General features: G+C 41.8%; 3 protein-coding genes across 3 annotated transcripts; 1 reads left to right on the top strand and 2 right to left on the bottom strand.

The window, feature by feature from the left end:
* Nucleotides 1–389: 389 nt before the first annotated feature.
* Nucleotides 390–4,582, bottom strand: mrpl15 (mitochondrial ribosomal protein L15). The gene is made up of 5 exons (XM_053342733.1): nt 4,418–4,582; nt 4,123–4,280; nt 3,023–3,188; nt 1,000–1,123; nt 390–900 (listed from the first exon to the last, which is right to left on the bottom strand). Exons 1-5 carry the CDS (start codon nt 4,520–4,522, stop codon nt 563–565), a joined length of 891 nt encoding a protein of 296 aa, XP_053198708.1. The 5' UTR covers nt 4,523–4,582; the 3' UTR covers nt 390–562.
* Nucleotides 4,583–5,901: 1,319 nt separating this feature from the next.
* Nucleotides 5,902–14,099, top strand: lypla1 (lysophospholipase 1). The gene is made up of 9 exons (XM_053342734.1): nt 5,902–6,249; nt 6,395–6,426; nt 8,249–8,314; nt 8,410–8,457; nt 8,554–8,624; nt 8,719–8,792; nt 11,494–11,595; nt 12,416–12,592; nt 13,572–14,099. Exons 1-9 carry the CDS (start codon nt 6,181–6,183, stop codon nt 13,629–13,631), a joined length of 699 nt encoding a protein of 232 aa, XP_053198709.1. The 5' UTR covers nt 5,902–6,180; the 3' UTR covers nt 13,632–14,099.
* A 3,208-nt stretch (nt 14,100–17,307) lies between these two features.
* Nucleotides 17,308–25,463, bottom strand: LOC128382832 (regulator of G-protein signaling 20). The gene is made up of 4 exons (XM_053342830.1): nt 25,303–25,463; nt 21,341–21,427; nt 20,999–21,233; nt 17,308–17,511 (listed from the first exon to the last, which is right to left on the bottom strand). Exons 1-4 carry the CDS (start codon nt 25,458–25,460, stop codon nt 17,308–17,310), a joined length of 684 nt encoding a protein of 227 aa, XP_053198805.1. The 5' UTR covers nt 25,461–25,463.
* Between the last annotated feature and the right edge of the window lie 822 nt (nt 25,464–26,285).

Raw genomic sequence — 26,285 nt, 5'->3', positions numbered from 1 at the left:
GTGGTGATGGGATCTTTTGAACGTCCAGACCAGGATACAGCTGCCTATGACTAATTTCAAACTCCCCTTCTAGGGCCTAGGCAACCCATTTCACAAGTAACACACATCACCAGGCATCTGTTTCCTGTTTTCATTCTTTGAGTTATCTTATTTTCCTTATTTCCCCCTCACCTGTTACAGTTCACGTTCCTTCCATCATGCTACACGGGGGCTCCGGCAGCGCTCGGGACACGAGGCCGTTGGACGTCAGCCACTCAAAAATCAGAAGAGAAAATACTCATGAGTGTGTGTGTGTGTGTGTGTGTGTCATAAATATACCGGAAAACTACACACACACACACACACACACACACACCTACACTGATATATATCTGACAATGTCGTTTTTCCACAAGATGTTTAATGACGACACTTCATTACTTAAACACAGAAAGCTGCTTTTATACATTATTTTTTAATATAAAATGGAAATATGTTCAGTTTTTTTACTTTTTAACATACACAACAGTATTTTTCTGACTTTTCCCATGATGTCATGACGTAATGCACATTTTTTCAACTCCTAAGAATTATAATATTTAAGTAGTTTCTCATCAGTGGGTTTAAGGATCTTCTTCTCGGCCATGTTAACGACCCAGCCTGGAGCCAGTCCAAAGAAGATCTGTCGAACATCCTTCCTCATACGCAGCATGTGATACAGTTCGTCCTTTGAAATATCTGGCAAAGTGTATCCGTACTTCTGAGCCAGCGCTAACCGAGCCTGCTTGGTTTTCTCCACATCTGCCAAGTAGCCTCTGTTTTCGGCTTCGGTGTAATACAGGAGCATGTCCTCGCCTGGTAGCATTCGCTTCGGGATGGGCTGCCCTCGCATGAAGAACGGGACGGGCTTGATGAGAATACCTGGGGAGGGGGGGGGGAGAAAAGGAGAATTTGTTATTTATTGCTTTAAATACACAGGATTTTAAAAAGGTGGATAAGTGAGAGTCAGTCATTCATTACCAAGACTTATAGGGTCGTAGAAGCTGGTGGTGATGGTTCCTCCATTCCTCTCAATAGCAGCTATGGCTCCTTCAGAAGCTCTCTGGACCTCTATGTTGATTTTTGCAGCAAATATGTCACAACCCTGCAAAACAAAAAAGAGAAATAGGAGATTAAAAGTGAATTTGTAGCAATGCAGAAAGAAAAAGGTCAACAAAAACAACATCTTGATCTGTTTCTGTCACAGTGAGAATATTGTTATCTGGCGCCATCTAGTGGTGCAACAATGACCCAACACCTTCACTCAGGCTTTTCCCTCAACTACTGAATTGTAATGTAAATTTTGCTCCAGTGTCCGCTTGAAATGAACAATATTAATCTTTATTGTCAGTAAAACAGTAAGACCTATTTAACTCTCATCTTTAGGAGTAATAACAATGCAAACAGGCAGATATACTGAAACAAAACGCTGAAATTTTGCAGTTTTTTTCCTCTGTTTTCTTGAGTAAAGCTACATTTTGTTATAGTATTTTATATATCTAATTTATAAATGTTTTCTGAGTTCATCAAATATAGAACTCCATTCTTTTTTTAACCTTTTTATAACTAAAATGTAGCACAGGAAGAATATTAATCTGTGAAAAGCAGAAGAAAGTCTGATCACTGTAGCTCCCAATGCAGTTAGAGTTTTAGTGAGTGATATGAAGAGTGAGGTTTTGAAAGGCAGTATACTATAAAAGAAAGGAAAACATTAATATGTGATGAACAAAAATAGAAAAATACATATATAATGAGATGTACATACATGTTTGTGATGCACCTGTGGGTTCATGTGTGGTTGTGGTTAATTTCTCTCTCTCCCTTGCAGGTAAAGAGCTGAGGCTGACTGAAGTAACTCAGGGCTCTGCAGCTTACTTATTCTCCTCTGTTCTGTTGTTTCTTAGTTCATTCATGTAGAAGTTGTACTGAGAGCTCAGATCTTCCTGCTGACTGTCTCTCCTCTGCATCTCCCCACAGGAACAACCCTTAGTTTGGTTTGGTTTCCAGATGTGTGACTTTAGCTGTAGTTATCTTGTTTTCTACACATTACAACACCTTTACTGTAACCCTCGCACACACACACACACACACACACACACACACACACGTCATCCAGCTCTTACACTGCTGATACCTCTGATCTCCACACTTCATACTTTAACTACTTTAATTTGGCACTTAGGTATTTCTTGGCTTAAATACACTCATTCTGTTAAACATTTGCCATGGTGTGTCTTAGGCATGGGCCGGTATGAGATTCTGGCGGTATGATAAGCACAAGAAAAAATATCACGGTTTCACGGTATGGCGGTATTGTGATTACAGCTCTAAAATGTTCCTAAAAGGAAGAAAAATAAAGACTGTTAATGTTAATTTAACCTGAATATACACTGTAATGACGGTGTGAGGGGTCGTGATACTCTACGCTGCAGCTGCACCACCTGAGGGATTTCTGACCAGCACTTTCTGTCTTTGACCAGACAATAAACAGCTCATACCTCAGGAACGGTACGACAGAAAATTTGGCGGTTTCGGTTATCGAGGCTTTTTCAAATCGCGGTATACCTTGAACACGGTTATCATCCCATGCCTAGTGTGTCTCCCTTTGGTTGTGGCCAGTTGAGCCAGGTCATAACTTATCTGTACAAATGTGTCATATTATTTTCTTTATGTGTTATATGTACACTTGTGAATATAGAGTGGGATTGACACATTAAATGACTGTCAGGTGACCTTAATCTATTTAAGATGACGACTATACATTCTTATTTAAGTCTGAAGAAGAGCGAGAGGATATCCTGTTAAAACTCTACCTGCATTGGGAGCTACAGTGTTCAGACTTTCTTTATTCCTTTACAGATTTTATTGTTTGGTCCAGCACCTGTTTTTTTGTTCTGGATGTGCACGACTTTTTTAAACCTCCATTAAATACACATCATGTGGTCTGATTCAACAATAAAGAGAGAAAGCTGCAGCCTGAGTTCTTCTGATTCAGTGTGAGTACCTCATCGACCAGCTGGACTCCGTAATCCCTCTTCAGAGGCTGGATCGTGACTCCTCTGGCGTTGACGAGCTGCGTCAGGTCGATGGGCTGCGTCGTGTCGACTCGGCCCAGATCGATCAGGTACTGCAGACGCTTCAGAGACAGAGGCTGGTACTGAGGACGGCGGCTGAGGACGAGCAGACAGACAAGGTGGTTTAAATCAGTAAAGAAACATCAGTCACAGCATCAGGAGAGGAGCAAGAGTTAGAGTCATCCATCAGGAGTCAGAGGACGGACAAAGTAAAATGAGATCGGCATCTAATCATTTTATATTGCTGGATTCTTACTGAGGTAATGCCATTTTAAGCATTTATACAGATAACTGATTTTTTGGATCCAGACATATATGCATATAAAAATACTCATCTTGAAATAATACTGTGTGTTTTAACAGGGACAAAAAGTGGAATTACCACAATAAAATTCTTAAAATGAGTCAGAAAACATGCAAATATTTTTCCGTATATAATATAATTCAGTTTATATGCTGGATATAAGATGTCTCGTGCTACTCGGTAAAGTCCATATTCTCAGTGTTTGTGTTCAAGTCTCCACATCACACCTGTGTAAGCTGAATATTGGACCAAGATTAGCATCCAAACTAGTTATGAATCACAAATAACGCTTAAAAAGGTTGTCACTTAAAATCTGATTTCTTTTAACAAGCTCAAACCTTAAACTGTGTCAAACTCTGCCCAGTGGAGCTCCAACAATCAACTAACTCTTGTGCCTTTTTGACTAATGACTGCCTTTATTCACAATAAGGAATAACGAAGAAACAGGATGCTTTCAAAGACAACTTGAAATCTATGATCTAATTAATCCAACTCAAATCCACTTACACTTGTGAAACTGTGTAGATCACAAACCAGTATACTTAGACTTGTTTAATCCTAATTATAATAGTAATAATAACAATAATAATCTAGTGTATTAGATGGGAAATGAAGCAGCTTTCTTCATTTTTTAAAAGAAAAATAAAGCTTTCACACATACGACATTGAGGTTTTTAACATCTTTAAGGCTTTAAACTCATTTTCACAGTTTGTTTTGCTTGTTACCTGTGTCCTTCATTGAAGCCATATTTTGGGATGGCCAGGTAAAAAGGAGTCTGACCCCCTTCAAACCCAAGCCTGGGCCTGGTGCCTCTCTGCCTTTCTCCTTTATGTCCTCTTCCACTCCTGTTGCCTCCATGAAGCCCTCTGCCTCGCTTTCTCTCCTAAAAACAAGAACATTAACACACATTACAACTCAGACTCAGTGTTAGCATCTGTGCCCATTGGATAACATTCGAAACAGGCTAACTATGCTAAGCTAAGCTAAGCTACAAAAGAGACGTTTTAATTAAAAACTTACATGCTTTGTGGCTCCAGGTTCAGGTCGTAAGTTTGCTAAAGATATCCGGGGAAGAGTCTTTAAAACGTCCAGCGCCTTACCGCCGGGTTTTTTGGGGAAAGACATAATGTTTGTGATGTTGTTACGTTTCTGCTCACATGTCAAATACACAGAGCCAAGGACACCAACTACCAGGGTCACGTGACAGAGGTTAGCGGAAGTACTGCCTTCTTCTACTTCCGTTTATTACCACAATTAAAAAATAAATAAATAATAATAATAACATAATAATAATAATTATAATTATAATTCCGCGTTTATTCGTAGCATTATTATAACTTATTAATAAAAAATACAATAATAAAAAAGTTAAGATGAATAAAAAAAGGAAATAAATTATGTTTTTATTATTATTATTGTTTTTTTGGAATCTGATAATGTATAAAACACATTAATGGTTATGATTTAAAATATTTTTGCTTGAATTTCTCTTAATTTTCGAGAAAAGTTGGTTTGATATGACACATTCAAAAAAATCTATTTAGCACTTTGAAACCAGTGATAAAATGTCAGACTAGCTGTGATATATTCATACAGGCACAGGCACTTAAATAGTTTAAAACGTTTAGTTATTTATTATTAATAATTTATGATTATTTGACCAATAAAATCCATTTGCTGCCCTCGATTTAAAGCCTTCAAAGGTCAAATTTACTTTGATAAATCCAAACTAATATATCTGACATATTACAAGAAACACCTTTTTGTGAAACACCTTTGACTTGATTTTATTTTTATTAATATATATTATTAAGTAGTTAAATAATAGTTACTGATGAAAATGTTGACGATTACAAAGGAGGTTACATCTGAAGTCAGACCTTTTGCTTAGAGATTTTCCTAATTTTTTAATATTTAACATGTTACTCAATACATATAATACTGCTTTTAATTCTTTAAAATTAATATTTTTAAACATATTTAGTAAATAAGCCATAACGTGGGCTTATTTGGAGCACACATGGGCTTAAATGGAGTCACAGTACAAATTAAACCCACTTTATTCATCAAATATCTTTATTTTATATTCCAAAATCTACATGAATTAATGAATACATTTTCAAATGAGAGATAACTGTTGCTTTATAAGAAATGATCTCCCTTATAAATCATGTCAGTATCCATGAAAAACACCTGAATTTAGATTTTAGTTAAAAACATTGGTTAGAAAATTAGAAAAGTCATCAAATTAAATAAATGACATGACTTTAGTTAAGTAATTGAAATAGTTACATCACCTATTGCATGTTAAACAGAGTAACTAGTAATCTGTAACCCAGTTAAATTAGCTGTCCTCATTTTAGAGGTGCTTTGCTGTCATTGTTGAGGATTTAGCGTGACAGCCTTGATTGACAGCTCACTAAACCAATCACCGCTCTGTTCTTCTAACCTTCCTCTACTGACAGCCAATCATGTGACGAGGGGCGGGACTTACGAGCGTGTCGTTGATGGCTGTGCACATTGATAGCTTTTAGTGTGTCTCCTTTTTTTTTTAGACACAAAATTCAACTTTCTAAAGCCACCAGCGTTATTACAACTCTGTGACAGCTTTGACCGGCATCTTCGGTCAACATCTGGACCTGCAGCTGTTTTATATTTGATCACCAGAGTCCAGACAGATTGTGAGAGTGTGTGTGTGTGTGAGTGTGAGTGTGAGTGTGTGTAAAGGGAGCTAACACAGGAGCTAACTTCTCCCTGCAATACACCAGCTGCCTCAGCACTGTATGTGTGGCAATAACATGTCAGCGCCTTTACCTGCCATTGTGCCTGCTGCCAGGAAAGCCACTGCGGCGGTGAGTCAAAGCCAGAAACAACACTAGTTTAACTCAGACCTAAAAAAAACATTGGTTTCAGTGATAACAGCTGTGCAAAAACACTGCATACCTATGTATCAGCCTGCACCTGCCTTGTGAAAATGATGTTTGTTTTTGTTTACAGGTGATATTCCTGCATGGCCTTGGCGATACTGGGTATGTTTTTTAATTTCTAGTGCTTATAGTATATTTAAATATTAAAATATAATGTTTAGGTGTCTGTATTTGAGTTCAGTGTCTCCAATTGATACCACTACTCCTACATTATGTTTATATAGTGTACTTTCTATATTCCACTACATTTATTTGACAGCTTGAGTTACTTTTCACATGATTTGACTCAATGGATAATATAACAAGCTTTTAAAATACAACACATTTACAAAAAGCAGTGTGTGTAGTCAGGCTCATATTTCTGATGTCTATGAGTTGTTGTTTTTTAAATCTCCTCTAGTAGTGGACAGTAACTAAGTGTTTTTAATTAAATACTGGAGTATATTTTTTAGGTACTTGTACTTGATGTCAGTGTCTCCATTTGATGCTACTACTACGACATCTCAGAGGGAAATATTGTACTTTCTACTCCCCTATATTTATCTGACAGCTTTAGTTACTTTTCAGATGAAGATTTGACTCAATGGATAATATAACAAGCTTTTAAAATACAACACATTGTTAAAGATGAAACCAAAAAGCAGTATGTAGTCAGCTCACATTTCAGATGTTTATGAGTTGTCAACAGCTGACCCTTTGGAGGGGCCCCACCCCTAGGTTGGGAACCACTGGACTAAACTAGCTAACTGTAAAGTAGTGTAAACTAGCTAACTGTATATAAAGTAGTGTAAACTAGCTAACTGTATATAAAGTAGTATAAACTAGCTAACTGTATATAAAGTAGTGTAAACTAGCTAACTGTATATAAAGTAGTATAAACTAGCTAACTGTATATAAAGTAGTATAAACTAGCTAACTGTATAAAGTAGTGTAAACTAGCTAATTGTATATAAAGTAGTATAAACTAGCTAACTGTATATAAAGTAGTGTAAACTAGCTAACTGTGTATAAAGTAGTATAAACTAGCTAACTGTATAAAGTAGTGTAAACTAGCTAACTGTATATAAAGTAGTGTAAACTAGCTAATTGTATATAAAGTAGTATAAACTAGCTAACTGTATAAAGTAGTGTAAACTAGCTAACTGTATATAAAGTAGTATAAACTAGCTAACTGTATATAAAGTAGTGTAAACTAGCTAACTGTATATAAAGTAGTATAAACTAGCTAACTGTATATAAAGTAGTAAACTAGCTAACTGTATATAAAGTAGTATAAACTAGCTAACTGTATATAAAGTAGTGTAAACTAGCTAACTGTATATAAAGTAGTATAAACTAGCTAACTGTATATAAAGTAGTGTAAACTAGCTAACTGTATATAAAGTAGTGTAAACTAGCTAACTGTATATAAAGTAGTATAAACTAGCTAACTGTATATAAAGTAGTGTAAACTAGCTCCACCTCCAGCAGCTACAACAGTAACATGCTGCTCTAACACTGATGCTTCACTATTAATAATCTAATGATGTCATATATAATAATATATCACTACTTTTACTGTAATACTGCATACTACATCACTCATAATACTGCAGTACTTTTACTGTAATACTGCATACTACATCACTCATAATACTGCAGTACTTTTACTGTAATACTGCATACTACATCACTCATAATACTGCAGTACTTTTACTGTAATACTGCATACTACATCACTCATAATACTGCAGTACTTTTACTGTAATAGGATATTTCATGCAGGACTTTTACTTATAATTGAGTGTCTTTCACATTGCTGTATTGGTACTTTTATTACTTAAACACTCTGAATACTTTCTTCCATCACTGTTTATTAGTTTCTTGTCACTCAGAGTCAGATTTACTTAAGGTGGTATAATTTTTGTCCGATATGACACGACAGGCACGGCTGGGCAGAGGCCTTCGCAGGAATCAGGATACCACATGTGAAGTACATCTGTCCACATGCGTAAGTATTCTCAGCAACTTTAACTTGAAAAAAATCTTAAAAACTATGAAGGCAGTCTAATAACCTAAACCTAATTTGTGTTTTAATGTTTGCAGTCCCACGATGCCCGTTTCTATAAACATGAGAATGTCGATGCCTTCGTGGTAAGTGTCTCACTCTCCGAGCACGTTTGAATCAACGCTATCGGATTATCACATTCACACCGGGTCTCACATTTGCTTTTATTTCCTCTCTTCTAGGTTTGACATCTACGGGCTGAGTCCAGACGCAGATGAAGATGTGACGGGTATTAAAAGAGCATCGGAGAACAGTACGTCTCACAGATTTATTGACACTGTGTACTTGTGGCAGGAGTGAGTGAGTAAATCAAAGTTGACTGTGAGCTGTGTTCGATTTCTCCGCAGTTAAAGCCTTGATAGACCAAGAAGTGAGGAATGGCATACCTTCGCACAGAATCATCCTGGGTGGATTTTCACAGGTAGGCATCTAAGCAGGCGGGGAGTTCTGGTCCTCTGAAATGAGGCCAACGCGGAAGTAACTTAGAGCTGCATTCTATCAAAAGGCCACCAGGGGGCGACCGTCTCTATACAAGTCAATGGAGAATTCACCAACTTCTCACTTGATTTCTAACCCCAGTAAATGTTTTCAAAATGTGTTTATGGTCTCAATCGCTAGTTTAAAGCCTTCTTCAATGCAGTATGATGTTCATTTGGGACATTTTGGCCTCCCTGATTTTATATGTGATGATAAAGCAGGGTATGCATTAGGGCGTGGCTACGTCCTGATTGACAGGTTGATTGCTCAATGTCCTCGAGATCCAGCCCTCGCAACCATAGCAACCTCGCCGCTCCGCCCATGGCCCCGCCTCATGCCCATATAAGTAGAATCCGTGTTTTTATTTTTCCCAGCATGCACCTGAAATTTTCAAGATGGCGCTGCCTAGATTCGAAACTATTGGCTTCCGAGCAGCAGTCCACAAACCAATGGGTGACGTCACGGATGTTACGTCCATTTCTTTTATACAGTCTATGCATCTAAGCAGAGGATGCATTACAATAACACTGCTCTTATAGGCTACATAATGTATTGAAATAGCCAAATCCAAAATATATACATGCACACAGAAGACTTAAAATCATGATAATTAAATGCTCCAAAACACAGATTAACTACAGCGTTCATTATAGAAGCTGCTACTTTAGACATTTTAAAAAGGGATCACTGTGTCGTGCACTGATAAATAATGAGTGCAAGTATTCATGAGCATAAAATTGAATCAACTTCTATTACAAAACTATGTAGGTCATATTTTTCTATTAATAGTCAGCACACAAATCTGCAAAAAAAAAAAAAAAAAAAATGTGTCGGAGGCAGCTGAAGAAAGGACAAAAAGCCCCTCTCTCATTCTGGAGCTCCAAAAAAATAAAATAAATCAGTTCACACGTCTCTTATATTGTTTAAATCAGGGGTGTCAAACATGCGGCCCGTGGGCCAGAACCGGCCCGCCTAGAGGTCCAATCCGGACCAGTTTCCTTCTTCCTCTTTTCCTTCCTTCCGTCTGTCCTTCCTTCCTTCCTTTCTTCCTTCATTCTTCCCTTCCGTCCTTCCTTCCTTCCTTCCTTCCTTCCTTCCCATCCTGTCTTCTTTTCCTTCCTTCCTTCCATCTACCCTTCTTCCCTTCCTTCCTTCCTTCCTTCCTTCCTTCCTTCCTTCCTTCCATCTACCCTTCCTTTCCTTCCTTCCTTCCTTCCATCTACCCTTCTTTTCCTTCCTTCCTTCCTTCCTTCCTTCCGTCCTTCCTTCCTTCCTTCCTTCCGTCCTTCCTTCCTTCCTTCCTTCCTTCCTTCCTTCCTTCCTTCCTTCCTTCCTTCCATCCTTCCATCCATCTACCCTTCCTTCCTTCCATCTACCCTTCTTTTCCTTCCTTCTTTCCTTCCATCTACCCTTCCTTCCTTCCATCTACCTTTCTTTTCCTTCCTTCCTTCCATCTACCCTTCTTCCCTTCCTTCCTTCCTTCCTTCATTCTTTTCCTTCTCCTCCTTCTTTTCTTTCCTTTCCTTCCTTCCTTCCTTCCTTCCTTCCTTCCTTCCTTCCTTCCTTCCTTCTCCTCCTTCTTTTCTTTCCTTCCTTCCTTCCTTCCATCTACCCTTCTTTTCCTTCCTTCCTTGAATGAACATGAGTTTGACTCCTCTGGTTTAAATAATGCAAATGAATCAAACACAATTAAATAAGTGAAATTACAACGGTAGGCAGGGATGGCATGTGAGACTTGATATACACCAGGGGCATTCAAGGGCCACAAACCGCCCAATTTGATCTAATGTGGGCCGGACCATTAAAAGGAAGGAAGAAAGGAAGAGAGGAAGGACAAATGGAAGGAAGGAAGGAAGGAAGGAAGAAAGGAAGAGAGGAAGGACAAATGGAAGGAAGGAAGGCAGGAAGGAAGGAAGGAAAGATGGGAGGATGGGAGGAAGGACAGAAGGAAGGAAGGAAGAAAAAAAGACAGGAAGGAAAGATGAAAGGGAGGAAGGAATGAAGGAAGGAAAGATGGGAGGATGGGAGGAAGGACAGAAGGAAGGAAGGAAGACAGGAAGGACAGAAGGAAGGATGGGTGCAAGTAAGTAAAAGAAGACAGGAAGGAAAGATGGAAGGATGGGTGGAAGGAAGGAAGGAAAAGAAGACAGGAAGGAAAGATGGAAGGATGGGTGGAAGGAAGGAAGGAAAAAAAGACAGGAAGGAAAGTGGGCCGAAATGGACTGCTTGGCGGGCCGGTTCTGGCCCACGGGCCGCATCTTTGACACCCCTGATATACACAATAAATCACAAGATCAATACTAATGTGAGAACTTGAGATATTTGTGAATGAACAAATCAATTGGCCGTACTGCTGAATTCATTTCCATCTCCTCTGTTAACACACATAATGATCTACTGCACTAAACTACAGTTCAATAAAGCTGCATGTGAGTATTTGACGTATGCACAAGATCAAATCCTTAAATTAGTCTCGGAGAGTTTCAGCCAACATGTTTTATTTCATGCTGTATTGATCTGATATTACCTCTGATCTTTGCTGCTACGCTGCTGATTCTTTCCATGGTGGTGGCTGTCTCTGTTAATAATAGCTATAGTTCATGTGACAAGGATTATTTTTACAAGCTTTAGTTTGTTCTTTCCAGGGCGGAGCGTTGTCGCTGTACACGGCTCTGACCACCCAGCAGAAGCTCGCCGGAGTGGTCGCTCTGAGCTGCTGGCTTCCTCTCCGCAACTCCTTCCCTCAGGTAAAAAAAGTGATGACCGCTACACAGATTTTTAGTGTCTTAAATGCAAACGCTGCATAGTTCTGGCTGTCAGATGAAAGTTAAAGACCGTGTAAAGTGAATTCAGACATTTTCTTCTAAACACATTAAATAGGTCATAAATGTATTTCTAAAAAAGGTGTAAAAAGCATTTTAACCATTTAGATTTGAATTGTGGAGCTAGGCTTTAGCATAAACCCGCCCCTGCTGCTGTAGAGGTATAAATACATTCAGCACACTACTACTACTACTACAGTCTACAGTTAGCCAGTTAGCTGAGTTAGCCGCCGAATTAGCAGCTAAGTTAGCTGCTGAGCTAGCAGCTGAGTTAGCAGCAGAAAGCTCTCAGACGTAGCGTCCATGTTTCTGGTAGAGGTGGTGACTTTGATTGACAGGTGACACTTGGTAGGGGGCGGGGCTTCAGCAGACTCAGAGGCCACGCCCACAACGTTTGGGAGCAGAGAAAGAGGCTGATTTTTACACAACTTTGAAGCCTAATTTCATATATTTGACAATTTTTTTTAAATCATTCAAATTTGGCAGGGTGGTTAACAACACACTTTTCTGTGGTATGTCAAACTCAGAACACATATTTATTCTGACTTTACACAGACTTTAATGATCTGCTCCTGGACACCCAAATTTTTTTAACTGCCTAAAAAAAATGACACTAAATTTCATGAGTGTTCGTTCCATCCTGAAATACTTTAATTGCCTTACGGTTTAGGCATATCCCACAGCGGAGTCATAATCGGTCATAATCCAATCTAATAAATATAATCCTAATCTCTTCTATTCTCAGGCATCTGCCACGGGTGCTAACAAGGACATGCACGTCCTGCAATGCCACGGGGACGCCGACCCCCTGGTCCCCTTTATATTCGGCAGCCAGACGGCGGAGAAGATGAAAAGCCTCATCACTCCTTCCAACATCACCTTCAAGACGTATCGGGGTTTACCTCACAGCGCCTGTCCAGAGGTCAGTTCCTGTCGTCCTCCCGGGTCAAACTGACCCCGTCTGTGTTGACTGTTCCTTCCTTCCTTCCTTCCCTCCGTCCTTCCTTTCCTTCCTTCGTTCCTTTCCTTCCCTCCTTCCTTCCTCCCTCCCTCCTTCCTTCCTTCTCCCCCCCTCCTTTCCTTCCTTCATTTCCTCCCTCCTTCCTTCCTTCTTCCTCCCTTTCTTTCTTCCTCCATTCTTTCCTTCCTTCTTCCTCCCTCCCTCGCTCTCTCCTTTCTTTCCTTCCTTCCTTCCTTCCTCACTCGTTCTCTCCTTTCTTTCCTTCCTTCCTTCCTTCCTTCCTCCCTCGTTTCCTTCCTTGTTCCTCCCTTCCTTCCTCCTTTCCTTCGTTCTTCCCTTCCTTCTTTCCTCCGTCCTTCCTTTCCTTCCTTCGTTCCTTTCCTTCCCTCCTTCGTTCCCCCCTTCTTCCTTCCTTCTTCCTCCCTCCATTCTTTCCTTCCTTCTTCCTCCCTCGCTCTCTCCTTCCTTTACTTCCTTCCTTCCTTCCTTCCTTCCTTCCTTCCTCCCTCGTTTCCTTCCTTGTTCCTCCCTTCCTTCCTCCTTTCCTTCCTTCTTCCTCCTTTCCTTCCTCCCTTCTTCCTTCCTTCTACCTCCCTCCTTTCCTTTCCTTCCCTCCTTCGGTCTTCCCTCCTTTCCTTCCTTCTTCCTCCCTCCTTCCTTTCTTCGTCCTCCCCTCCTTCCTCCCTCCTTTCCTTCCTTCATTTCCTCCATTCTTTCCTTCCTTCTTCCTCCCTCGCTCTCTCCTTTCTTTCCTTCCTTCCTTCCTCCCTTCCTTTCCTTCCTTGTTCCTCCCTTCCTTCCTCCTTTCCTTCCTTCTTCCTACTTTCCTTCCTCCCTTCTTCCTTCCTTCTACCTCCCTTCCTTCCTTCCTTCCTTGCCTCGAGGACAAACAGGAGGGTTAATTAATGTTTAATGTTTCCTTTCTGTCGTATCTCCGCAGGAAATGGTGGACGTCAAGCGTTTCATAGAGAAGCAGCTTCCTGCCATCAGCGACGAATGAACTCGGGGAACGGCACCGCACAACAACAACCCCCCCCGGCACGGCATAGTACCAATCCGAGTCCTGTGGGCATGACATGACTCCAATAATGAGACTCTTTGGAACTCGAGGAAACCACTGACTTACTTGACAATAATAAAATAATAAAAGAAAAGAAAAGAAAAGAAACAAACCCCCCCCGCCCCCCCTCCCCCAACGCTGCTACTCATAGAGCCAGACAGGACTTGGGGGGGCTCGGGAAGAGGCAACGATGCTGCGTCCTGACCCGGAGCCACACACACACACACACACACGACCCCCCCCCTCAGTGTTACAGTAGAGTGACATTAGTTGCTTGATTGTAAAAGCTGTTTTAACCCGTTGAGAGAAAAAAAGCCATTTCCTGCAGGAATCGTATTGTATTGGAATAACTAGGGCTATATTTTATTATGGTTTAATAACTATTATTATTATTATTATCTCACAATAAATGGCCTGTTGTTAAATGTTTTCTTATTAATGTAGTTTTAATTAATGTATCTGTAGTAGTGGAGAAGTTTATTGAGGTATTTATCAAACAAAAAAAATAATCACACACAAAAAAAAATCTAATATAAAGATTTGCTCTTTTTCTCTGTTGAATATTATGATAGACAAAAAAAAAGCAGTTTAATAACCTTCCTGTCGTCCTCCCGGGTCAAATTGAACCCATCTCTTTTTGACTGTTCCTTCTTTCCTCCCTTCTTCCCTCTTTCTTTAATTTTTTCTTCATTCTTCCCCTCCTTCCTGCCTTCCTTCCTCTTTTCCTCCTTACTCATGTCCGTCCTTCCTTCCTTGTTGCCTCCCTCCCTCCTTACTCCTTTCCTTCCTTCCTTCATTCTTCCCCTCCTTCCCTCTTTCTTTGCTCCTTCCTTCCTGCCTTCCTTCCTCTTTTCCACCTTACTCATGTCCGTCCTTCCTTCCTTGCTGCCTCCCTCCCTTCTTACTCCTTTTCCTTCCTTCCTCTTTTCCTCCTTACTCATGTCCGTCCTTCCTTCCTTGCTGCCTCCCTCCCTCCTTACTCCTTTCCTTCCTTCTTTCCGTCCTTCCTTCATTCTTCCCCTCCTTCCCTCTTTCTTTGCTCCCTCCTCCTTCCATCTATCCTTCCTTCCTTCATTCCTTCCTTCCTCTTTTCCTCCTTACTCATGTCCTTTCCTTCCTTCCTTCCTTCTCTCCTTACGTCCTTCCTCTTTTCCTCCATCCCTCCCTCCTTACTCTTTTCCTTCCTTCCTTCCTTGCTTGCTCCCTCCTTACTCCTTTCCTTCCTTCCTTCCTCAACCCTTCCTCCTGTCCTTCCTTGACCCCATCTCTTTTTGACTGTTCCTTCTTTCCTCTTTAATTTTTCCTTCATTCTTCCCCTCCTTCCCTCTTTCTTTGCTTCCTTCTCCTTCCATCCTTCCTTCATTCCTTCCTCTTTTCCTCCTTACTCATGTCCATCCTTCCTTCCTTGCTGCCTCCCTCCCTCCTTACTCTTTTCCTTCCTTCCTTCCTTCCTTCCTCTTTTCCTCCTTACTCATGTCCGTCTTCCTTCCTTGCTGCCTCCCTCCCTCCTACTCCTTTCCTTCCTTCCTTCATTCTTCCCCTCCTTCCCTCTTTCTTTGCTCCTTCCTTCTTCCTTCCTTCCTCTTTTCCTCCTTACTCATGTCCGTCCTTCCTTCCTTGCTGCCTCCCTCCCTCCTTACTCCTTTTCCTTCCTTCCTTCCTCTTTTCCTCTTTACTCATGTCCGTCCTTCCTTCCTTGCTGCCTCCTTCCTTCCTTCCTTCCTTCCTTCCTGCCTTCATTCTTACCCTCCTTCCCTCTTTCTTTGCTTCCTTCTCCTTCATTCTTCCCCTCCTTCCTTCCTTCCTTCCTCTTTTCCTCCTTACTCATGTCCGTCCTTCCTTCCTTACCGCCTCCCTCTCTCCTTACTCCTGTCCTTCCTTCTTTCCTTTCTTCCTTCATTCTTCCCCTCCTTCCCTCCTTCTTTCCTTCCTTCCTCATCCCTTCCTCTTTTCCTCCATCCCTCCCTCTTTACTCTTTTCCTTCCTTCCTTCTTTCCTTCCTTCCTTCCTCATCCCTTCCTTCTGTCCTTCCTTGACCCGAGGACAACAGAAGGGTTAAACATTTCATCTGGGGCTTTAATTTTTCCTTCATTCTTCCCCTCCCCTCTTTCTTTGCTCCCTTCTCCTTCCTTCCTTCCTTCCTTCCTTCCTCTTTTCCTTCCTTCCTTTTCTCCTTACGTCCTTCCTCTTTTCCTCCATCCCTCTCTCCTTACTCTTTTCCTTCCTTCCTCCCTTGCTCCCTCCCTCCTTACTCCTTCCATCCTTCCTTTCTTCCTTCCTTCCTTCCTCTTTCCCTCCTTACTCATGTCCATCCTTCCTTCCTTGTTGCCTCCCTCCCTCCTTACCTTCCTTTCCTTCCTTCCTTCCTTCCTTCTCTCCTTACGTCCTTCCTCTTTTCCTCCATCCCTCCCTCCTTACTCTTTTCCTTCCTTCCTTCCCTCCTTACTCCTTTTTCCTTCCTTCCTTCCTTCCTTCCTTCCTCATCCCTTCCTCCTGTCCTTCCTTGACCCGAGGACAACAGAAGGGTTAAACATTTCATCTGGAGCTTTAGGACTTTGTGATAAATATTTTTAACCTCTTATAAACTTAAAATTTTGTTGAAATTGAACCACCATCATCATCATAATGGCTATTTTCAGCCCTAATATTTGATTAATTATACAAATGTTAAGATAAAACATTTGAAAGCACAAAAATGCAATTAAATGTATATTAGCAGCTTAATTTACCATTCATATGTGAAGCGTTTCTAATAATGTATGAAACCATAAGAAATGAATAATCAGCGAAAACAACATACGATTGTGCTTTATTTTAATCTGTGAGAATTCAAATAGCTATTTCACACAAATTCCTTTTTTTTTTTTTTTAAATACACAAATATATCAGTGGTCTAGGTCATGTTTTCATTTTTATTTTTCCCTGTTTTTATTTTTTCTTCGTTCGTGTTGTTGTTGTCGTTGTTTAAATTAAATATAATATGAGTCATATCACAGTATTGAAACACACAGACAAGATCTAAATTTTCAGGTATCGGCTCATCGAGTTGTAAAAACTTGATCTTTGAGAGCTGAGCCGAAGAGCTGAAAAGCACCAACGTGTGAAGTCAACGTCGCACCATTCGTGTTTAGACCATAGGTGCTAAGTGTAGAAGATCTTATACCAAGGCACTTTCCTTTTTTTTTTTGTCTGAAGTTACCACTAAAATAAAACTTACTAGTTTCTACAAGAACTGAATATGCATTAAGGCTCACGATACACCTAAATACAAATGCAGTGCTCATAGATACATGCTTTCCCTCATTGAACAAGGTAGAAAAGTGCAATGTCAAGCGCTAGGGAGGATATAAAAATATAGATATGTTTTTGAACAAGTAACTGATGCCTGGACTTAGCATTTGTTCTTGCTTGCTCCGAGGAGTTTGGTGAGCTAATTGTGGGTAAATAAACAGCAATTAGAGCTGGATAAGTAGTGTTCATTCTCCTGTCCTGTCTTGTCTTTCTCTAAATAGCAGGACTCTCCAACAGGAACACAAAAAACTCCTTTTCGGGTGGGGACGCATGCGCCAGTTTTAGCTAAAAGTGTGTTGTGGCAGTGGTGGTCTGGTTGAGTCTATTATGGCTCAGGTGGGGGGGGTGGTGGCGGGGGCTCCTCCAGGCTCTTGAGCAGATCCGCGTATGCAGTGGAGTTAATGTAGCGCGGGTACGAGTCTCTCTGCATCAGCGTGTAGATCTGCTGCTGGGCGTCGTCGAACGTGTGCGAGGTCGGCTCCAGCATGTTGCGGTTGATCACGTCTCGGACGCGGGAGTCCAAACTGACCTGGAGGACGAGAACAGGGAAAAAATGAAGCTTTAGATGTTGAGTTAAACACACAATAAAAAGTTAATTGGCAGCATTGACAATAAATGAATCTACCACATACAAACCAATTTGAACTCATGTGGGCCGGATCATTAAAAAGATGGAGGGAAGGAAGGATGGAAGGAAATAAGAAGGGAAGGAAGGAGGAAAGAAAGGTAGGAAGGACAGACAGAAGGAAAGAAGGAAGAACAGAAGCAAGAAAGGAACGAACAAACTAAGAAAGCAAAAAAAGGAAGATATATGGAGGAAGGACAGATGGAAGAAAGGGAGGAAGGACAGATGGAAGGAAGGAACGAAGAAAGGAAAAAAGGAAGGACAGATGGAAGGAAGAAAGGGAGGAAGGACAGATGGAAGGAAGGAACGAAGAAAGGAAAAAAGGAAGGTAGGAAGGACAGATGGAAGAAAGGGAGGAAGGACAGATGGAAGGAAGGAACAAAGAAAGGAAAAAAGGAAGGTAGGAAGGACAGATGGAAGGAAGAACAGAAAGAAGGAAGTTAGGAAGGACAGATGGAAGGAAGGAAAAGAAGACAGGAAAGAAAGTGGGCCGGATTGGACTCCTCCGCGGGCCGGTTTTGGCCCACGCGCCGCATGATTGACACCCCTGATCTAGTCGCAAGCAAAGAGACCAAATATTCACTGATTCCTGCTTTTCATGAGAGGATTTGTTGCTGTTATCATTGATATTGATCAGCCACAACATTAAAACCTCCTGTTCTCTGTCCTCTCCTCGAGTCAAAGAAGGAAGGGAGGGAGGAAGAAGGAAGGAAAGGAGAGAGGAAGGGGGGAGGGAAGGAAAAAGGAAGGAAAGGAGGGAGCGAGAAAGGAAGGAGGGAAGGAGGAAGGAAAGGAGGGAGGGAGAAAGGAAGGAGGGAAGGAAAAAGGAAGGAAAGGAGGGAGCGAGAAAGGAAGGAGGGAAGGAAAAAGGAAGGAAAGGAGGGAGCGAGGAAGGAAGGAAAGGAGGGAGGGAGGAAAGAAACCATCACTGCTCCATGGTCCAGTTCTGACGCTCACAGGCCCATTTGTAGGTATTTAAGGCGGTAGACAGCAGCAGTCAGCATGAGCACTCTGAAGCACTGTATGATCTGATACCTGTCTATCAAAGCCAGCATTAACTTCTCCAGGAGCTCTTCGGTGGGATCAAATCAGACGAGCTAGCACATCAATGAGCATCAGGCACCCATGACCCTGTTACTATCTCATTGGTTGTCTTTCCTTGGATCATTTTTGGTAGGTACTGACCGCTGTATACCAGGAGCACCCACCCCATGTTTTGGAGATGCCATCACAATTTAACCCTTTTCAAAGTCTCTCAGATCCTTCTACTTGCCTGTTTTGTCCCACTTCCAACAAATCAACCTCAAGAACTGACTGTTCAGCTGCTGCCTGATGTATCCAACTTCCTTCCTTCCTTCCTTCCTTCCTTCTTCCCTTCCTTCTTTCCTCTGTCCTTCCTTCCTTTCCTTCCTTCGTTCCTTTCCTTCCCTCCTTCGTTCCTCCCTCCTTCCTTCCTTCTTCCTCCCTTCCTTCCTTCGTTCCTTTCCTTCCCTCTTTCGTTCCTCCTTCCTTCCTTCCTTCTTCCTCCCTTCCTTCCTCCCTCCCTTCCTCCCTCCTTTCCTTCCTTCATTTCTTTCCTCCTTTCCTTCCTTCTTTCCTCCGTCCTTCCTTTCCTTCCTTCGTTCCTTTCCTTCCCTCCTTCGTTCCCCCCTCCCTCCTTCCTTCTTCCTCCCTTTCTTCCTCCATCCTCCCTTCTTCCTCCCTTCCTTCCTCCCTCCTTTCTTCCTTCTTCCTCCCTTTCTTCCTTCCTCCATTCTTTCCTTCCTTCTTCCTCCCTCGCTCTCTCCTTTCTTTCCTTCCTTCCTTCCTTCCTCCCCCCTTTCCTTCCTTGTTCCTCCTTTCCCCAACTCCCAAGGTGCTATTGCCACAAGATAATCAATGTTATTCACTTCACCTGGTTGGGGCTTGAATTGGTGAATATAATGTGTTAAACCTGCACTGACTGATTCCTTTTGTCCACTAGGGGGCAGCGGATATAAGCTGTGAACTAAACACTGACCACTGTTGCCAGAAGTATAGTTATAAAGATCAATAATGGCCATAATGGTCCCATAATGTATGACATGTTGATAATTTTATAGCACTTAGGTTCAGGGCAACCAGTTTGTGCCAATTCCCACAAGTTGCATAAATTGCTGCCTTCGAGTGCTGTAGGAAATTAGAGGCTCACATCTACAGTGCAGAGGAAAGACACGACAGATTGGACAGTAGTTTGATATCTAGAGCAACAGATATGCCTTCTTTGATAACCTATTTTACATGAGTGATTTAGAAATGCTTTTTGAGTGATACTTGTGACCATGAATCTTCAAAATGAGACTTTATGGCGCTTCTCTGAATGCAGCCAGCATGGACAGCAGCAGCAGAAGACTGTGCTGAAATTACACATTTACAATCTAATTTGTTCTCTTGGTCATTATGCATAAGATTATTTCCTCAAAATATATATGTAATTTTAAGCCTCTGGTACTTGAACATTTCCATTCTAGCAATGCAGACACTGACGTATCCTTTTTAAGTTCACATCCAGCATTTACACAGCAACATATTCACTCTTTTTTTTTAGCTCTTTTTTGGTCTCCACCAGCTCCTGAGGGAAATATCTGCCTCTTAACCTTCCTGTCGTCCTCCCGGGTCAAATTGACCCCATCTGTTTTGACTGTTCCTTCTTTCCTTCCTTCCATCTGTCCTTCCTCCCTCCCTCTTTCTCTTTTTCTTTCCTTCCTCTCTATTTCCTCCCTTCCTTCCTTCCTTTCCTCCATCCGCCTTTTCTTCCTTCCCTCCTTCCTTCCTTCCTTTCCTCCCTCCCTCCTTCTCTCTTCCTTCCTTCTCTCTTCCTTCTTTCCTTCCTTCCTTCTTTCCTCCCTCTCTCCATCCTTCCTCCCTTTCTCTTTTCCTTTCTCTCTCTCTCCCTCCCTCCCTTCTACCTTCCTTCCTTCCTTCTTTACTCTGTCCTTCCTTCCTTCCTTCCTTCCTTTCCTTTCTCCCTTCCTTCTTTCCTTTCCTTTTTTCCTTCCTCCTTCCTTGACTTGAGCACAACAGGAGGGTTAAGCTGCTAAATGCTCCACTATGTTCACCTACTAGTCGCTAATTGGGCTGGACGTTGCATTGTTCTCTTGGAAATTATGATGGGTGAATAATTGGTTAATCAAGAAAATGCTCAACCGATTGATAGTTACTTGTGGCAATATGATTATGTTCAGTAAAATGATTCTATAGACAACTGAAAGTGATCAAATGTATGTAAGATATCAGATAATACCAGAAAATTCCCATCACAATCTCCCAAGTCTGAGCTACAGTCCAAAAACCTAAAGCTACTCTGTCAATTTTACTATTCCAGCACTATAAATGTTGCATCGCTTTGCAGGAAATAGCCTCGGAGTCTCACCTCTTTAGGGGAAAGGATTGAAATGAAGTCCTCGTATATTTGACGAACTTTCTCTTCCACCACAGTCTTGTTTGTCTCCTTTTTAAGCTCCTCGCAGGCCAGCCAGAACATCATGTTCTCCTCGCTGAACTCTGTCCGCAGGAACTGCCTGAAGCAGCTGCGCCCGGCTGCACTTTTCATCACCTTTTCAAATGAAATTGTCCAGGAGCGTGCGTCTTCCACAGTGGGCTTGGGGCTTCGAGAAGAGGAGTAGAGATCTCAGTTGATGTATTGGTTTGTGCAGTAACTCTCTCAATAATGCCACAACATATATGTTAAGGTGATGTCAGTAGCCTTTCTTACCTTTCCTCACAATTAGTGATTTCTTCTGTTCTGCGCTCAAAAGTGGATCTCTGTTGGATTGTTTCGTCTTCACTCCGAACAGTCAAACTGGAAGAAGAATAAAAAGCACATCATTGTATTTATCAGGTTATTTAAAGTAGCTTGTCATCCATGTGTGATTTTTCCAGCAGTCAAACATTTAAAATAGCTCTAGAGTCCTTTCATGTCAACCTTTTGTTCTAAATATAATGTTTGTAGTTGGTTCGAATGTGAAATCGCACCTGCAAAACTGTGCATATTGGGTATTTGGTATTAATCTGCTATTATAACAACCTCCACTCTTTTGGGAAGGAAGCTCATTAATGAGGTTGGTGCTGAAGTCGGACGATAAGACCTGGTCATCCCAAAAACTCTTTCTTTACGGGCCTTGCTTTGTGCACAAGGGTGTAGACATATTGAAAAAAGTCCATCCCCAAACTGTTTAAAGCAAAAATTGCAAAGACACTGCGTAGAAAAATGGTCCTGGTTGGGAGGCACCAAGACAAATCTAGTAATCCACCAGTTGAGACAATCAGAGAAGAAAAAATCACTCTTTAACCCTCCTGTCGTCCTCCCGCGTCAAATTGACCCAGTCTCTTTTGATTGTTCCTTCTTTCTTTCCCTCCTTCCTTCCTTCCTCTTTCTTTGCTTCCTCCTCCTTCCATACTTCTTTCCTCCCTTCCTTCTCTCCCTACTTCCTTCCTCTTTTCCTCCTTCCTTCCTTCCTTCTCTCCTTACCTCCCTTCCTTCCTTCCTTCCTTCCTCCTGTCCTTCCTCCCTTCCTTCCTTCCTTCCTCTTTTCTTCCCTCCCTCCTTTCCTTCCTCATTCCTTCCTTCCTTCCTTCTGTCCTTCTGTCCTTCCTTGACCTGAGGACAACAGGAGGGTTAAGTGGTCAAAAACCAATAGATTAGGACTGCAAATTTAAAATATAATTGCATAATGTTGCATGAAGATTTCCTTAACCCTTACATACTGTTCATATTCTGACTCTTAATTAGTCTCTACACCAATTCACATTCATAAATACCCAACCAGTCAGAACACAACAACATGTTTTAATGCTAATTTTTGAATTTGTTGAATAAACACAGGTCAAACTTTTACATTTGCATTTATAGAAATGTGTCAATCAGCTCCACAGCATTTTTTAAAACATGCATTTTATTTCTATTTTTGTATACTGTGGTTCACATTATGTAAAATCCTGTAAAAAAATAAATATTTGTAAATTGTTTTTACAGCTCTCAAATGTAAAAATGGGTCAAATTTGACCCTGAACAGTAAGTAAAGGGTTAATTGAACTAAAGAGTCGGATGCACATAATAAAATCAACCCCAGACCAGAAGTACAACAATATAGTCCTAATATTTCTGGCCATATAGTTATCGGAAAAACCTAATTAACAACATTACATTTTATTTATCTCATTACAATTACAGTCCAACAGTTGACACAGATTTTTTTATACTCTACCGAAGCCGAGGCCCTGTAAGTTGTTTTCCATATTTCAAACCGAACCCCTCCAGCAAATTCACATGGTCTACTGGCAATGATGGGAATGAGTGTCAACTGTCCTGGCATCATCCCGGTGTGATCACCTGTGCATAACACCCGATGTAGCAGCTGGCTGTGGACTAATTGGCTGAGGCGCCGGTCCACTGTGAGCCGTCCCATCTGGGAATGTGGCTGTTGTAGCAGCGCAACAATTAATATAGAAGTAGAGGCAAATCGTATTATTCATCCCCGGTGGAGTGAATTAACATGCTCTGCACGCGGGGCAGGCTGGCGGTCCTTAGAGGAAACTCAAGTAAACGGTTTGTAATTCCAAAACAGATTAACGACCCCCGAGGCCTCCGTCCAATGAGATCCGGTGTGGGTTACACGGCCGTAGTGTTTCTGTTTTTCTGGGATGATGCTCGAGGCTGAGGTGGTGTTGTAGAGAGGATGGCAGGACCGAGGCTAAAGAAAGTCCAACACCTGCTTTAACTGCTACTACCTACTAGGGCTGGGTATTGGTTAATAGATCATGATACTAGTACCAATTAGGACTGGGCAATATATCGATATCGTGATATGAGACAAGATATCGCCTTGGATTTTGGATATCGTAATATCGCGATATGTCATCAGAGTTGTCTTTTCCTGGTTTTAAATGCTGCATTACAGTAAAATATATGATTTTTGGAACTTAACAGACTGTTCTTGTTGTTCTTTTTTGTACCTTTTACCCACTTTGCTAACGAGCGGAAATACGGACTAGTCCAATAAAATATTATCCTAAAATCCCGTCAGTAGGATTCAAGCACTCTGCTACCACCTAGTGTCTACGATTAACTAGTGCAGCCTCCTCCTTTACCGCTACATCTGCAACATGATGACATGGCACATAACATTTGTATGTGTGCTTCCAAAAGATGTCATGAATAATGTATAATAACACCGATTAAGTTAAGTCATGACAGCAAATGAAGGATAATTCGATAAGGGATCGATGGATGACCGCAAGTTAGCACCGAAAAAACTTTAATTCTAACCTAGATTGCAGTAAATCTGAATAAGGAGATATTCAGAAGGCTATGAAACACAGTAAACAGGTCCTGTATGTCCACCACTCTCCTCTCGGGTGCCTCAGACCACATATTTCTTATCACCGTTACTTATACAGATATATTATCAAGCGGAAATAGGGACTGATCGGAGGAAACAGTATCCTAAAATTCTGTCAGGAGGATTCACGCACTCTGCTGCCACCTAGTGTCTACAGTTGATTAGTGCAGCCTCCTCTTTTACCGCTGCAGGAAAAACTTGTGCCGCTTTTCCACTGCACAGTTCTAGCATTACTCAACTCGACTCGACTCCTTTTTTTTTTGCGTTTCCACTAGCGATAGTATCTGGTACCTGCTACTTTTTTAGTACCTGCTCTGCTGAGGTTCCAAGCGAGCCGAGCCGATACTAAATGTGACTTCAACAAACTGTCGGCCACTGATTGGTCAGAAGAGTTGTCGCTGGAAGAGTCATGAGCCGTCCCACACAAGAATCAAACCCAGCATTTTTAAATACCGGCAACAGTGTTACAGTCATACGGCTTAATCTTCTTGCTGCTGTGTGTGACAAATGGTAAATGGACTGTACTTATATATCACCTTTCTAGTCTTTGCGACCACTCAAAGTGCTTTACATCACATGTCATTCACACATTCATACAATGATGGCAGGAGCTACCACGCAGGGTGCCAACCTGCTCAGGGGGGAATTTAACCATTCATTCACATTCATACACAGCAACGGGAGCAACTTGGGATTAAGTGTCTTGCCCAAGGACACATCGGACTGGAGGAGCCGGGAATCAAACCTCCAATCTTCCAATTGGAGGACGACCGCGCTACCTCAGAGCCTGAGTCACATCCTGAGCCACATCCGCATACAGCAGCAAGTACACCATCGCCTCCATGTCCGCCATTGTTTATGTCAACGGAGGACATGGCAGTTTCGTGCAGCCGTGCTATGACGACTCCGCCCACGTTGAGCACTTTTTTGTAATGGAAAAGGTCTGTCCTGGAACCGAGTCGAGTCGTGCTAGAACTGTATAGTGGTATCGGTATTGGTGTCACAGCGGTAAAGCGGACGAAATGAGTAACATCTGTATGCATACTTCCTAAAGATGTCATGAACAATATGACAATATAACAAATAACGCTGATTAGATTTAGTCATGGCAGCAATAAGTTGATAAGGGATGGATGACAGCATTTTAACCTACAGTAGACTGCAGTAAATCAGAATGAGGAGATATTCAGAAGGTTATGAAACACAGTAAACAGGCCTTTTATGTCCACCCCCCTCCCCCCCCTCCTCCTCTCGGGTGCCTCGCTCGGACCACATATTTCCCATCATCGGCCCTGCTCTGCATGAGTGGGAGGCAGCGTACGTATAGTGTTATTACCAGGAGCAGCTACAGCAGCAGCACCAGCAGAAGCAGCAGGCGTTTGAGGCGTTGGTGGGGGTGTTTCCCATGCTGTGGCGCGCTTGGAGGACACTGGAAGCTGCTTCCTGATGAACCTGCATCTGTCTCTTACGCATCTCCACCCGCTCCGAGCCCATGGACTGCAGAAGAGAGTGAGAAGAGAGTGAGAAGACAGAGAGAGAGAGAGAGAGAGAGAGAGAGAGAGAGAGAGAGAGAGAGAGATGGGATATGAGCATAGTGAGAGTGAGAGTGAGAGTTGGCTGACTGGGGAAGGATTATTACTGCATCACACACACACACACACACACACACACACACACAGTCAGATCACAGTCCAAGGAATCACAAGACATTAAAGATCCAACAGGAGCAAACAGGCCTGCATCACTGGAGGGTTGGATCAAACTTGACTGATGAAATCCATTAAACCCCCCCCCCCCTTCAATCAAACCTGATGCTTTATATTATATTTTTGCCACATTTAAAACTACAGTTTCTGAGGCGTGGAGACCATATCTTGAGGAATGCACGACCACTTCATGATCGTGATGCGTGGGGTCAACTTCTGTGCCATGCAATCTCAATAATCCACATTTCTGATCAAGACTAAACATCTTATTTTTAAAAAGAAAGAAAGAAAGAAAGAAAAGGCCTTTATGTGCCTTTAAAGCGTCACATATCTCAATAGAAACAACCTGAGGAGGAAAAGGGAAACGTCCTACCGGTTTGTTGAATCAATCTGAAATGTAACAAAAACCAAAATGTGATCAGCAACAACCCTCCTCCTCCTCCTCCTCCTCCTCCTCCTCCTCCTCCTCTCTCTTCATCTCTCTCTCTTTTCTCTCTCGCTTTCTATGAGGGATGAGTGGTAATGACAGCGACTAGGCGTCTCTTGGACCGCAGCAATCGCATCCATCAGTCACATCCTCGGGAGGATGAAACCCACATGATGGTCGATTTGA

Source organism: Scomber japonicus, chromosome 21 (genome assembly GCF_027409825.1).
Source record: "Scomber japonicus isolate fScoJap1 chromosome 21, fScoJap1.pri, whole genome shotgun sequence".
NCBI classification, from domain to species: domain Eukaryota; kingdom Metazoa; phylum Chordata; class Actinopteri; order Scombriformes; family Scombridae; genus Scomber; species Scomber japonicus.
This window is presented reverse-complemented; position numbering and strand designations above follow the sequence as displayed.

Coding starts and splice junctions, on each gene's coding strand:
- mrpl15 (XM_053342733.1), bottom strand. CDS start 4,522: ATGTCTTTCCCCAAAAAACCCGGCGGTAAGGCGCTGGACGTTTTAAAG. Junction 3,189..4,122: donor GGCTTCAATGAAGGACACAG/GTAACAAGCAAA, acceptor GCTCGTCCTCAG/CCGCCGTCCTCAGTACCAGC. Junction 901..999: donor CTACGACCCTATAAGTCTTG/GTAATGAATGAC, acceptor CCCCCTCCCCAG/GTATTCTCATCAAGCCCGTC.
- lypla1 (XM_053342734.1), top strand. CDS start 6,181: ATGTGTGGCAATAACATGTCAGCGCCTTTACCTGCCATTGTGCCTGCT. Junction 8,315..8,409: donor AAGTACATCTGTCCACATGC/GTAAGTATTCTC, acceptor TAATGTTTGCAG/TCCCACGATGCCCGTTTCTA. Junction 12,593..13,571: donor CTCACAGCGCCTGTCCAGAG/GTCAGTTCCTGT, acceptor GTATCTCCGCAG/GAAATGGTGGACGTCAAGCG.
- LOC128382832 (XM_053342830.1), bottom strand. CDS start 25,460: ATGGGCTCGGAGCGGGTGGAGATGCGTAAGAGACAGATGCAGGTTCAT. Junction 21,428..25,302: donor TGCTGCTGTAGCTGCTCCTG/GTAATAACACTA, acceptor TTCTTCTTCCAG/TTTGACTGTTCGGAGTGAAG. Junction 21,234..21,340: donor ATCACTAATTGTGAGGAAAG/GTAAGAAAGGCT, acceptor CTCTTCTCGAAG/CCCCAAGCCCACTGTGGAAG.